Raw genomic sequence first — 15,129 nt, 5'->3', positions numbered from 1 at the left:
CCTGTTTTCAGCTGCTTCTTCATGGCTTGTTTACCAGAGGCCCTGGAGTTCATATCAGCATTGCTGGCATGGAAGAATCTCTCTCGCACCCAGCACATGTGGCAGCAGTGCAAGTGACCTGCTCTCTGCCACCACTCCAGGCAGGAAGACTCTGGCGATTTTTAAAAAGCATCTGGTCCTGGGTCAGCGCGCTGACATCAGTAGGATGGGTTCTGCCTTGCTGGGCTGGCTTGCACACTGCTGAGGGGGAACATATGCGCCGAACGAGCAGCATTCTGAAAGTCAGTCGTGGCCGGCGTTTTTAAAAGCTTGTTGTGCCACTGGGCACTACTTTGCGCAATCGGGAGCGCTGTGGCGCATAGCCCCGTGACCCTTCTGACACCCGCCTGCGACTCACCCACGGGTCGCGACCCTGGGTTTGTAAATGACTGCTCTGGAACATGCTGCTTTAAGAAGCTGTCTGGGAAACACTATGAACTCATCTCGCAGCATACCTTTACAAATCTGATTCGTCCAATTTATATGTAGACTAAAATAACCCATAATCCCATGATTATGGCTGCACCTTTCTTGCAAGCCAGCATTATTTCTTCCTGTATACTCTTCTATTGCATTGTGGTTACTGTTAGTGGGGCTATAAACTACCTTTTGCTGTTTCCTATCTCCACCCAAACTGATTCTACATCTTGATCTTTAAGAATAAGGTCATCTCTCACGATTGTGCCAATGTCATCCTTAAATAACAGAGCGTTCCAACCACTTTTTCCTAGCTTCCCATACTTCCAAAATGTCAAGTACCCTTGAATAGTCAGGTGCCAGCTTTTGTTACTTTGCAGCCATGGTTATCAGGTCATACATATTTATTTCTATTTGCACTATCAATTCATCCATTTTGTTATGAATGTTGTGTACATTCAGAATACAGAGACTTTAGTTCAATCTTTTTACTATTTTTGCAAACTCTGGCCTTATCTTACGGTACACTCTTAAATTTGTATGTTCTGTCCCTTCTTGCCACGCTCGGATTATCACCCTTATTGCTACCTTGCTCTCTTCCCTTGTACTTTCCTTTTAATTTTCTGCCTTTTACATCAGGTGATCCCTTGGTCCCACTATTTAATTTAAAGCCCTCTCTGCTGGCCTGGTTATACAACTAGCCAGAACACTAGTCCTGGCACCGTTCAGGTGAAGACTGACCCAAAGGTACACTTTCTCCAGTACTGGTGCAAGTGTCTTACGAGTCGAATCCCATTTCTCCCACATCAGTCTTTGAGCCATGCATTAAATTCTCTAATTTTATTTACCTTACATAATTGACTCATGGCTCAAGTAGTAGTCCAGAGATTAGTACTGATCCAGATATGAATGCTTTTTAAATTTAGCCCCTTGCTGCCCATGTTCCAAAATTCTATACTCCCTGGCATAATGGTGTGGAGTAGAACACATGGTTTATGTGAACATATTCTTTCAAAATTGTTGCAAGTTATCCAACTGAAATGAATTATTTCCATACAATCTATTTGAAGGAGCATTACCAAGTTACACACACATACCCGACATAAGCCTCTAAACAAAATGAGAAACTAAAAAACAAGAAAAGCTCCATGTCAGCAAGGATAGTCTGCAGCAATGAGTTCAGGCTTCACTTCCTAGATGCTTTAAGTTTTGTGTATTCACATTGTACCAGAATGATTTATGATCACAACAAGCAACCACCCCAGAAAAACATCAGTTGTAACTTTCATTATATCAATTTATCATTGAGTAAATTCACAGATTCTATTCTACCAGCAGGAAGCCAAGTTCTGGCAGTGTGGCATGCTATTTAAACCACAACTCCAAATTGAATTGAGGATTGTTGAATTTACCATCAGATTGTGCGTGTGGGTGTGGCATCAGCACGTCCTGGTACAAGTTTCAACAGCTCCAATTTATACTGCTTAGTTCTACAGTCAGTCCTTTCAATTGATCCAGTTCAAATGTGTAATAATTCTTGAAGTGTTTAATATAGAATATCTGCAGAATTCCGTAATATAAAATTCTAAAATCAAGTGAGCCTGATGCAAATCAAATTAAATATTTCTAGTCAAAATGTTTTAGATTAAGTCCATTTTTGTTATTGAAGCTTACTGCCAACTTGTGTGGATTCATTATTGTTGTGTGCATGTGCTGTTCATTCAGCATTTGTTCAGCCCACTGAGGAAATTTTAAGAATAGATTATTTGCACAATATGCATCTTGAAATTAAGGGCAGTTCACAAGTTTAGGACTAGATGGACAGCGCGGTAGCACAATGGTTAGCATAGTTGCTTCACAGCTCCAGGGTCCCAGGTTCAATTCCCGGCTTGGGTCACTGTCTGTGCGGAGTTTGCACGTTCGTCCCGTCTCTGCGCGGGTTGTTAGGTGGGGTTACTGGGTTACAGGGACAGGGTTGAGGTGTGGGCTTAAGTAGGGTGCTCTTTGCAAGAGCCGGTGCTGACTCGATGGGCCAAATGGCCTCCTTCTGCACTGTAAATTCTATGATTCTAGGATTCTATGTTTGGTGGGTCTTCCACCTTCTGCTCGAGGTCTACACAATGCAGACATTAACTTTGCATAGATATACTTTCTGAAGAAATTGAAAAATAAAAGGCATAATATATTAAAATGAAACAGTTTGCTCTCTGATTGAAATGGGTAAACTTCGATGTTCTCTTCCTAACAACCACCTAAAGAATGTGTGCAAAAGTAATCTTGCTCAAGAGAAAGACATTCCATCTGATCTAAGATGCTTTTGTTTCAAATCAATCACACAGAGAAATGTATTAAAAATGCTGGAAACATTGTGAGATTAACATAATCTCACAAACTCTAAGAGCAACCCAGAAAATGATTACTAACCATCATCTGAATATCGAAAACAAGAAATGTGTTGTGAAGAAGTGGCAGATCTGCAGAAGTGATTTTATATGCATTATCTACTGGCGAAATATTATTTTTCCACATTTTTTCCTTGTGTAACATGGGGATCGAGCAGTCTACAATCTATAGGACAAATGTGTACTTTCACTATTATGACAGAAAAGGCCAAGTCAATATGCAAATGCATGTTACTGACATCATCAGTAACTGCAAATCAAAACAAAATTATTGAAAGTGTAGACGAAGAGTGAGGGGAATTTTCTCCTCCCTCCTCTATCCCCCATCTTCAACTAAACTACAATATCCTTTAGCATCATAATAATGAGATAAAGGTTTGTGCCAGCTTTTAATTCAACACTTTATTGAACATATACCTTGTTCAAATCCCAGTCTAAGGTGATAGGAAAACACAGCAAATATATGTGTATTTTACCTTTAACCTAAAGAATATTATCAATATTGCAAACCACATGTCTATTCAGCAAGACCAAAACAGAAACTTTATGAAAGCTAAATATTGTTCAACAGATTGGCAAAGTCAGTCAGTTCACCAAGAAGTGCACCACTGGTGGTTGCATTTTACTCAACATTTCTGCTATGTACTCTTAAGTTAGCATTTTTCATCATTCACATGGTCCAATTATAAGTGAGAGAACATCTGTGCAAGCTATCAGGAACAAATTCTTTCCAGCTAACCAGTGTGCATTACAATACAAAGTAATTCCCAAATTATCCTTTAGTTTTCTTTCTCTCACCATCAGCTGTCAAGACCATTAACCTCGAATGCCCTCCCTAACCTCTCTTTTCTTCTTTTAAGATGATGCTCCTTAAGAACTTTTTCTTTGACCAATCTTTTTGTCATCTACCCTAGTATAAATGTCAAATTTTGTTTTATAATGCTCCCGTGAAGTGCTTTTGGGACCTTCTTCTACGTTAAAGGTTGCTGTACTATGAAATGAGAACAAATTAAATTTTCAAAGCGATTTTGAATTTATTCATGCTACAGTGACAGTCCTTTATTCACATCCACTTCTGAACTATAGCTCTGAGATGTCACTGCTGCAATTAAGAAAGTTACTGCAATAACAGATGGTGTGTGCTTTTAATTCCCATGTCAGTGCATAGTACACCACTTGTTGAGAACCAACAATTAAATTAGCCTAATTACTTGAAGCCAGTCTCAGTCATTCTTCCGTTGCAGGAGTTACCACTTACAATTAATGAATATCATTTGTGGTTCAATTTATTAACTGTCTGCACATCAAACATTTAGTAACGTTCTTTCTTACAGCAATTCTGTAGAGAAGTCTTGTCCCACAGGCACACAAAGCTGCAACACAAGGAACCGCTGGATAAGGCCAACTGAAATAGAAGAAATAATACAAAAATTACTTTGTTTTACCCTGCACAATAGTTGACAAAATACAATAATTCAGAGACAATGTCATGAAACTCCTGGACTATCATAAAAACGCACCTGATTCACTGATGCCTTTTCATGACTGGGAACCTGCCACTGCTACCCAGTCCGGCCTAGACATGACCATTCCTCAACTGTTAACTTAACTCTTAACACCTCGAGAAATAGAAGACCATAAGAGAAAGGAGCAAAATTAGGCCATCCGACCCATTGAGTCTGCTCCATCATTTGATCATGGCTGATGTTTCTCATCCCCATTCTCCAGTCATCTCCCCGTAACCCCTGATCCCCTTATTAATCAATAACCTATCTATCTCTGTTTTAAAGATACTCAGTGACCTGGCCTGCACAGCCTTCTGAGGCAATGAGTTCCACAGATTCACCACCCTTTGGCTGAAGAAATTCCTCCCTATCACTGTTTTAAAGGATCGTTGCAGTCTGAGGCTGTGCCCTCGGGTTCTAGCCTCTCCTACTAGTGGAAACACCCTCTCCATGTCCACTCCATCTAGGCCTAACTTCCAATGAGATACCCCCTCATCCAAGTACAGACCCAGATGGCCTAACAAGCTCAATTATAAAAAAAACACAATTATTTAGGTCAACTCTGGATGTGTGGCTTGTCAGCATACTCATGTCCAGAAAAGAAAAATACATACTTTCAATAACTACAGCTTTTATTTATATAGCTTCTTTAAGGTAATGAAACATCCTAAGGAGCTTCACAGGAGCATTATAAAACATATGACCCAGAGGCACATAATGAGATAATAGATAAGATGACCAAATGCTTGGTTAAAGAGGTAGATTTTAAGAAGCCCCTTAAAGGAGACAAGCAAGGTTGAGCCGTGGAAAGGTATGGGGGGAGATTTAAGAGCGTGGGTCTAAGCAACTGAAGACGCAACCAGCGATGGTGGAGCAATGATTGGCAATGCTCAAGAGGTCAAAATTAGAGGCATGCATATCACGGAGGGTTGTGGGGTTGGGTGAGATTACAGAGACAGGAAATGGAGGAATTTGAAAAATGCTGAGAATTTTAAAATCAAGATTTGCTTGACTGGGAACTGATGAAGGCCAACGAGCACAGGGGTGGTAGGGGACTGCTGAGAGTAAAGACACAAACAGTAGTGTTTTGGATGACCTCAAGTTTATGGAATGTAGAATGTGGGAGATCAGCCAATAATGCATTGAAATAGCCATGTCTACGGTTACAAAGGCATGGATGAGGGTTTCAGCAACAAATGAGCTGAGACCAGGGTGAAATTGATCAGTGTTATGGAGGTGGTAAAAGGCCAGCTTAACAATGGCACCAATATGAGGACTGAAGCACATCTCAGGATCAAATGCGACGAAGGTGCGTACAGACTTGCTCAAACTCCCTTGCCTGGGGAAGGTGGTGGAATCAGTACTTAAGAATCTGAATTTGGAGTAGAAGCAGAAAACATTAACTTCAGCCTTTCCAATATTCAAATGGAGGAAATTTCTTCTCATCCAGTACTGGATGTCAGATAATTTAGCAACAGTGGAGGTATCTGGAGAGGTGGTGGTGAGATAGAGTTGGTAAGTCATCAGCATACGTGTGAAAGCTCACCATATCATTGCATAATGTCACCAAGGGGCAGCATATAGATGAGAAATTGGAGGCGGCCCAGGATTCTTGGGGGACACCAAAGGTAATGGTGTGGCAGCAGCAAGAGGAGACATTGCAAGTGATTCTCTGGCTGCAATTATGCAAATATGATAGATGGGCTTCTCTACAGGTATGCATGCTGCGTAAAAAGTGATCCATAGGCCAATCTTTTCACCTCTGAAACCTTAGACTTACTCGCATGTCCAGTGTTTGTCAAGGAGCTTAATTTATAAGTGCCCATATTTCAAGGGGCAGGCAGCAATGCAAGTTATTTGGAATAGTCAGTAACAGTCACAGCTTCAGGGTTCCAGGTTCGATTCCCAGCTTGGGTCACTGTCTGTGTGGAGTTTGCACGTTCTCCCTATGTCTGCATGGGTTTCCACCGGGTGCTCCGGTTTCCTCCCACAAGTTCCGAAAGACGTGCTGTTAGGTAATTTGGACATTCTGAATTCTCCCTCTGTGTACCCGAATAGGCGCCGGAATTTGGCGACTAGAGGCATTTCACAGTAACTTCATTGCAGTGTTAATGTAAGCCTACTTGTGAAAATAAAGATTATTAAAGATTATTATTAAATATTCGTATTTGACAAGAGCAAATACAGAATAAACCGTTTGCATATGCAAATAAGAATCTCCTCAGCACTGAACCTTGCACCATTATATCTGCTTCCGAGTGAAGTGTCACCTTTTAATTCAGACATAAAAATATATATTTACTCACTGATGGTAAAACGAAAAGTGTCTACACCTCAGTTCATTGAAGTAATATTAAGAAATCTGTTGCCATATTGAACATACATTAGAAAGGCCAGTCAATTTCAGCGGGAGCGGAGCAGGCTAGTCAATTTCAGTGGGAGCAGTGCGCAAGTGATTTCTGGGAGGTAAGTCTCTCCTTTAAAAACACTTGTCTTTGCAGGAGCAGGCCAGTCGATTTCAGCGGGAGCGGAGCAGGCTAGTCAATTTCAGTGGGAGCAGTGCGCAAGTGATTTCTGGGAGGTAAGTCTCTCCTTTAAAAACACTTGTCTTTGCAGGAGCAGGCCAGTCGATTTCAACGGGAGCGGTGCGTTAGTGATTTCTGGGAGACCTTCACAGGAGCAGGCTAGTCAATTTCAGCGGTAAACACTTACCTGGTCCCGTTTTCGGTCCCTCTTTGCTGTTTTAAAAAAAAAATTTAGTGTTTAAGGCGGGAACAGGAAGTTCGACCCGCGGACTTCTGGGAAGACCCTCACCAATAAATTCTGGTGGAGAGGAAACCCGAGACACTACACGTGTAGTGTCTCCCACCCGCCCTCCTCCTCTAACCTAATAATAAAACCCATTGGTGTGAGGTAAGTACCATATTTTATTATTATTATTTTTTTATTTTTTATTTAATTTAGTTGTTAGCCAGATCTTGGTAGAAAGTTAGAGGGATGGCAGGGAAGGGAGTGCAATGTTCCTCCTGCAGGATGTTTGAGGTGAGGGATGTCGTTAGTGTCCCTGCTGATTTTACCTGCAGGAAGTGCTGCCATCTCCAGCTCCTCCAAGACCGAGTTAGGGAACTGGAGCTGGAGTTGGAAGAACTTCGGATCATTCGGGAGGCAGAGAGGGTCATAGATAGCAGCTTCAGGGAATTAGTTACACCAAAGATTGGAGATAGATGGGTAACTGTAAGAGGGACTGGGAAGAAGCAGTCAGTGCAGGGATCCCCTGCGGTCGTTCCCCTGAGAAACAAGTATACCGCTTTGGATACTTGTGGGGGGGGGGGACTTACCAGGGGTAAGCCATGGGGTACGGGCCTCTGGCACGGAGTCTGTCCCTGTTGCTCAGAAGGGAAGGGGGGAGAGGAGCAGAGCATTAGTAATTGGGGACTCGATAGTCAGGGGCACAGATAGGAGATTTTGTGGGAGCGTGAGAGATTCACGTTTGGTATGTTGCCTCCCAGGTGCAAGGGTACGTGATGTCTCGGATCGTGTTTTCCGGGTCCTTAGGAGGGAGGGGGACCAGCCCCAAGTCGTGGTCCACATTGGCACTAACGACATAGGTAGGAAAAGGGACAAGGATGTCAGGCAGGCTTTCAGGGAGCTAGGATGGAAGCTCAGAACTAGAACAAACAGAGTTGTTATCTCTGGGTTGTTGCCCGTGCCACGTGATAGTGAGATGAGGAATAGGGAGAGAGAGCAATTAAACACGTGGCTACAGGGATGGTGCAGGCGGGAGGGATTCAGATTTCTGGATAACTGGGGCTCTTTCTGGGGAAGGTGGGACCTCTGCAGACAGGATAGTCTACATCTGAACCTGAGGGGCACAAATATCCTGGGGGGGAGATTTGTTAGTGCTCTTTGGGGGGGGGTTTAAACTAATGCAGCAGGGGCATGGGAACCTGGATTGTAGTTTTAGGGTAAGGGAGAATGAGAGTATAGAGGTCAGGAGCACAGATTTGACGTCGCAGGAGGGGGCCAGTGTTCAGGTAGGTGGTTTGAAGTGTGTCTACTTCAATGCCAGGAGTATACGAAATAAGGTAGGGGAACTGGCAGCATGGGTTGGTACCTGGGACTTCGATGTTGTGGCCATTTCGGAGACATGGATAGAGCAGGGACAGGAATGGATGTTGCAGGTTCCGGGGTTTAGGTGTTTTAGTAAGCTCAGAGAAGGAGGCAAAAGAGGGGGAGGTGTGGCGCTGCTAGTCAAGAGCAGTATTACGGTGGCGGAGAGGATGCTCGATGGGGACTCATCTTCCGAGGTAGTATGGGCTGAGGTTAGAAACATGAAAGGAGAGGTCACACTGTTGGGAGTCTTCTATAGGCCTCCAAATAGTTCTAGGGATGTAGAGGAAAGGATGGCGAGGATGATCCTGGATAAGAGCGAAAGTAACAGGGTAGTTATTATGGGAGACTTTAACTTTCCAAATATTGAGTGGAAAAGATATAGTTTGAGTACATTAGATGGGTCGTTTTTTGTACAGTGTGTGCAGGAGGGTTTCCTGACACAATATGTTGACAGGCCAACAAGAGGCGAGGCCACGTTGGATTTGGTTTTGGGTAATGAACCAGGCCAGGTGTTGGATTTGGAGGTAGGAGAGCACTTTGGGGACAGTGACCACAATTCGGTGACGTTTACGTTAATGATGGAAAGGGATAAGTATACACCGCAGGGCAAGAGTTATAGCTGGGGGAAGGGCAATTATGATGCCATTAGACGTGACTTGGGGGGGGATAAGGTGGAGAAGTAGGCTGCAAGTGTTGGGCACACTGGATAAGTGGAGCTTGTTCAAGGATCAGCTACTGCGTGTTCTTGATAAGTATGTACCGGTCTGGCAGGGAGGAAGGCGTCGAGCGAGGGAACCGTGGTTTACCAAAGAAGTGGAATCTCTTGTTAAGAGGAAGAAGGAGGCCTATGTGAAGATGAGGTGTGAAGTTTCAGTTGGGGCGATGGATAGTTACAAGGTAGCGAGGAAGGATCTAAAGAGAGAGCTAAGACGAGCAAGGAGGGGACATGAGAAGTATTTGGCAGGTAGGATCAAGGAAAACCCAAAAGCTTTCTATAGGTATGTCAGGAATAAGCGAATGGCTAGGGAAAGAGTAGGACCAGTCAAGGACAGGGATGGGAAGTTGTGTGTGGAGTCTGAAGAGATAGGCGAGATACTAAATGAATATTTTTCATCAGTATTCACTCAGGAAAAAGATAATGTTGTGGAGGAGAATGCTGAGACCCAGGCTAATAGAATAGATGGCATTGAGGTACGTAGGGAAGAGGTATTGGCAATTCTGGACAGGCTGAAAATAGATAAGTCCCCGGGACCTGATGGGATTTATCCTAGGATTCTCTGGGAGGCCAGGGAAGAGATTGCTGGACCTTTGGCTTTGATTTTTATGTCATCATTGGCTACAGGAATAGTGCCAGAGGACTGGAGGACAGCAAATGTGGTCCCTTTGTTCAAAAAGGGGAGCAGAGACAACCCCGGCAACTATAGACCGGTGAGCCTCACGTCTGTAGTGGGTAAAGTCTTGGAGGGGATTATAAGAGACAAGATTTATAATCATCTAGATAGGAATAATATGATCAGGGATAGTCAGCATGGCTTTGTGAAGGGTAGGTCATGCCTCACAAACCTTATCGAGTTCTTTGAGAAGGTGACTGAACAGGTAGACGAGGGTAGAGCAGTTGATGTGGTGTACATGGATTTCAGCAAAGCGTTTGATAAGGTTCCCCACGGTAGGCTATTGCAGAAAATACGGAGGCTGGGGATTGAGGGTGATTTAGAGATGTGGATCAGACATTGGCTAGCTGAAAGAAGACAGAGGGTGCTGGTTGATGGGAAATGTTCAAAATGGAGTTCAGTTACAAGTGGAGTACCACAAGGATCTGTTCTGGGGCCGTTGCTGTTTGTCATTTTTATCAATGACCTAGTGGAAGGCGCAGAAGGGTGGGTGAGTAAATTTGCAGACGATACTAAAGTCGGTGGTGTTGTCGATAGTGTGGAAGGATGTAGCAGGTTACAGAGGGATATAGATAAGCTGCAGAGCTGGGCTGAGAGGTGGCAAATGGAGTTTAATGTAGAGAAGTGTGAGGTAATTCACTTTGGAAGGAATAACAGGAATGCGGAATATTTGGCTAATGGTAAAGTTCTTGGAAGTGTGGATGAGCAGAGGGATCTAGGTGTCCATGTACATAGATCCCTGAAAGTTGCCACCCAGGTTGATAGGGTTGTGAAGAAGGCCTATGGAGTGTTGGCCTTTATTGGTAGAGGGATTGAGTTCCGGAGTCAGGAGGTCATGTTGCAGCTGTACAGAACTCTGGTACGGCCGCATTTGGAGTATTGCGTACAGTTCTGGTCACCGCATTATAGGAAGGACGTGGAGGCTTTGGAGCAGGTGCAGAGGAGATTTACCAGGATGTTGCCTGGTATGGAGGGAAAATCTTATGAGGAAAGGCTGATGGACTTGAGGTTGTTTTCGTTGGAGAGAAGGTTAAGAGGAGACTTAATAGAGGCATACAAAATGATCAGGGGGTTAGATAGGGTGGACAGTGAGAGCCTTCTCCCGTGGATGGAAATGGCTGGCACGAGGGGACATAGCTTTAAACTGAGGGGTAATAGATATAGGACAGAGGTCAGAGGTAGGTTCTTTACGCAAAGAGTAGTGAGGCCGTGGAATGCCCTACCTGCTACAGTAGTGAACTTGCCAACATTGAGGGCATTTAAAAGTTTATTGGATAAACATATGGATGATAATGGCATAGTGTAGGTTAGATGGCTTTTGTTTCGGTGCAACATCGTGCGCCGAAGGGCCTGTGCTGCGCAGTATCGTTCTATGTTCTATGTTCTAAAGAGAGAATTTGTCAGCAATTTTAAAAAAGGTTTGCACTCTTAGCATTAAAGTAAATTTTGCCTTGAATTACATTATAAACTTGGATAAGCCAAAATTGGTGGTCAAAATTTTGAGCAATTCTCAAACCACACTCCGTACTTCTTCCTTAATCAGTGTATTGAATGCTCAGTAAAGAAAATCTGTTCTCGATAATGGGGCAAGAAAATTAAGTGAATAAACGGAAACAAATAGTTGAGAACAATAATGTAGGACAATTAGATTTGCATTGAAAGAGAAAAGAGAAACCCAAAGTAAAGGTGCTAAAATGGAATTGTATTAATTACAGTGGCAGAATAATTAGTTGGAAAAATAGATGTGCAATGCCAGATCTTAAATACAAGACAGATAAGGCACAGGTTAAATACATTGCAACAAGCAGTAAATGGGATGTGGAAAATGCTAGAGTTTCTTAGGTAAAACAAGTTTAAGCAAATTATGTTTTAAAAAGAGGCAATTGATAAATATAGTTGGAAAAAAGGAAATAAAAAATAGGTCTAAGGAAGGTATTAAAAAATTGAAAAAGTATGTTTATCATCAGATAACTAAACTGACACATAACAAAGAGGTGCGATCACCCATAAATTATCTTCTACTTAAGTTAGCAGAAGTCCTATGAACCCGGTTTAAACAGAAGATGGAAGTGGTTCTGTATGTGCACTTGTAGGATATGGAAGTGCTGGTCCTGGGAGTGTAGGCAAAAGGAAACTGGTAGTAAGTAGGTTAGAGGAAACTATTGAAAATGTTATTAGACTAAACTGCAAAAACGTACCAGATGCAGGCCATGTCTATCACAAAAGAGAGATTAGAGGGAAAAACAACATTGACAGAGCCCCCTCCCCCGCGATTCACCGAAGGTAACTGGCCAAGTTCCCGACGGCGTGGTTCAAACCACGTTTTGCCTGTCGGGAACGGCCGGTGGCGGCTGCGGACTGGGGGGATCCTTCACCGGGGGGCGGGGAGGGCGGTGGGGGGGGGCTCATGGACGGCCAGACAAGCAATCGGGCAGCACCGATCCGCGGGTGCATGCGATCATCGTTCATCATGGTCCGTGGTGTGAGTCCGCCAAGTTGCATGGGGCGGCCGCCGCCGTGCGCATGTGCGGAGTCCCGACCGGAAGTGCAGGACCTCGTATCCGTAGCCAGAGCTGCAAGAAGCACTCCGGGGCCCTGCAAGCCCCATGCAGGTTAGAGAATCACTCTGGACTTTCTTCAGGAAAGTCCAGAGTGAAATGCCCGCGTTTTGGCACTGGCATGGGGACATATCCCCATCATTGGAGAATCCCACCCCTGGTTTCTCACCAGTAAATACCAAAACCCATTCTCCCCCGGAAACTGAAACTTTTCCACCTGTTCCACCAGACTTGCAAACCTATCCTCCCACAAATAAATCCCTAAATCTTTCAACCCCTTCCCAGACCTTGTGTGATGAGTCCATTGCCACCGGGATAAATCTAAAGTTCCCACATATTGGCATCCTTAACGTCACGGACTCCAGCTTAAAATGTTGCCTAAACTAGTTCTATTTCATACCATGAAGGAGGCTACTACCACCGGGCTCGTAGAGTACCTGGTTGGAGAGAACGGAAGAGGAGCCGTCACCAATGCCCTGAAACATGATCCTGCGCAGGAAACCTCCTCCATCCCCCCCAAACAGACCCTTCCTCCACGGTCCATTTCCAAACCTTCCCGATATGCGTCGCCCTGTAGTAGTTCATAAAATTTTGCAACGCCAACCCCCAGATGGCCTATCTCTCTGCAAAAACACTCTCCAACCAGAGATGTCTTGCCCGTCCAAACAAAGGTCAAATCAGCTCATTAACCTTCACAAAAAGAGATTTAGGTAAAAAGTTCAGGAGACTCTGGAATATAAGTAGGAATTCTGGAAGGACCATCATTTCCACCATTTGAATCCTCCCTGCCAATGATAACCCTCCCCGCACTGACTTCCACCATTCCCCTTTCACCCCTTCTACCAGTCGGGCTAAATTCAACTTATGCAACAAAGCCCACTCGTGAGCCAGCTGTATTCCCAAATATCTGAAACTCGAGCTAGCCAGCTGAAATGGCAATTTCTCCAAACCCACTCCCTGTCCCTGAGGTCTCACTGGAAACACCTCACTATTCTCCACGTTGAGTTTATAACCCGAAAAGGAGCCCAACAAGTTAACACCATAATCTTTTGTACACTGAAGAGAGAGTCTGTTATGTTCAACAGCAAGTCGTCCGCGTATATGGACACTCGATGCTCCATACCTCCCCTCTCTATACCCGTTCACTCTGTTGGCGACCTCAGTGCAGCCAATGGTTCAATTGCCAATGCAAAAAGTAACAGGGAAAGTGGACACACCTGTCTTGTTCCCCTATACAGTCAAAAGTAATGTGTTGGTACGAACGCTTGCAGTGGGGTCCTTATACAACAATCTGATCCAAGAAATTAACTTAGTCCAAACTGCCTCAGTATTGATACTCCCATTCTACCCAGCCGAGCACTTTTCCCACGTCCATGTAAACCATTACCTCCAGCTCCGAATCCAACGAGGACATTACCACATTCAAAAGTCTCCTTATATTAGCTGATAATTGTCGGCCCTTCACAATTCCGGTCTGGTCTTCAGCAACTACCCTCAGCAGACATTCCTTCAAGCAAGTTGCCAGCACCTTGGCCAATAACCTTATGATGGCATTCAATAGCAATATGGGCCATATGACCACACTCCTCTCGATCCTTATCCTTCTTCAGGGGGGCTGTTTAGCACAGGGCTAAATCGCTGGCTTTGAAAGCAGACCAAGGCAGGCCAGCAGCACGGTTCAATTCCCATAACAGCCTCCCCGAACAGGCGCTGGAATGTGGCAACTAGGGGCTTTTCACAGTAACTTCCTTTGAAGTCAACTTGTGACAATAAGCGATTTTCATTTCATTTCATTTTTCATTAGAGAGATAGAAGCCTGTGCCAATATAGTCGAAAGCGCCCCCAGGACAAATAATAGTTGAACATCCCAAGTAGATGTAGCCCCAGCTCTGTCGCATATTTTTCTAAAAAATTCCACCAGGAATCCATCCAGGCCTGGAACCTTCCCAGACTGCATAGAGCCAATGCACCTCAATTTCCTCCAGCCCCTCGACTTCCGGTGACGGCGGGCGGGAGGCAGCCGCACACTGGAGGGCTCCCGCTCGGGAATAGGAATTTCGGAGTTTGAACGCCTAGTCCCGGGGCAACGGAGGCTGAAAGGGCTGTAAGAAGGCACAGGGAGGAGAAATGTCCAAGTTTGGGAGAAAAATGGCCATGAAAAAGGGGGTTAACGGAAGTCTGCCGGTGAGTGAAAAAGTCAGCGCAGGAACTGTAAGGAAGGCGGAGGCTGGAGCACCAGGGAAGGCCGCATCACTCACAGCAGAAGAAATGACCAAGGTGATGGCTGTGAAACTTGAAAAACAAAACACATGGAAGCGATGAAGAAGGAGATGGGAGCGGTATTAAAAGTGCTGGTGGAGGAGGCGATTGCCCCGGTGAGGGCGGCAGTTTCAAGCGCAGCGGCGGAGGTGCGGGAGCAAGGTGAGACACTGAAGGAAGTGAAAGAGGCATTATCGCAGCACAGTGATCAACTCACCTCGATGGGGAAGGAGTTGTGGAGGGTGATAGAGACCAACAAGGGTCTGCGAGCCAAAATGGAAGACCTGGAAAACAGATCCAGGCGACAGAATCTGAGGATTGTGGGTCTGCCCGAAGGAGTGGAATACCCGAGGCCGGCGGAGTATTTTGCTATGATGTTGGCGAAGCTATTGGGGGAAGGGGACGATCCCTCCCGATATGAACTGGATCGGGCTCATCGGTCGTG

The 15,129-nt window shown here is 44.6% G+C and overlaps 1 protein-coding gene across 2 annotated transcripts in view; it reads right to left on the bottom strand.

The window, feature by feature from the left end:
* Nucleotides 1-15,129, bottom strand: part of cfap20dc (CFAP20 domain containing) — a 692,307-nt gene that overhangs the window by 580,790 nt on the left and 96,388 nt on the right. For both annotated transcript variants that reach the window (XM_072472373.1, XM_072472374.1), the window contains exon 4: nt 4,191-4,263. In XM_072472373.1, coding sequence (XP_072328474.1) covers nt 4,191-4,263 — 73 coding nt within the window. The remainder of the gene's footprint in view (nt 1-4,190; nt 4,264-15,129) is intronic.

This window comes from Scyliorhinus torazame, chromosome 13 (genome assembly GCF_047496885.1).
Source record: "Scyliorhinus torazame isolate Kashiwa2021f chromosome 13, sScyTor2.1, whole genome shotgun sequence".
NCBI lineage: Eukaryota > Metazoa > Chordata > Chondrichthyes > Carcharhiniformes > Scyliorhinidae > Scyliorhinus > Scyliorhinus torazame.
This window is presented reverse-complemented; position numbering and strand designations above follow the sequence as displayed.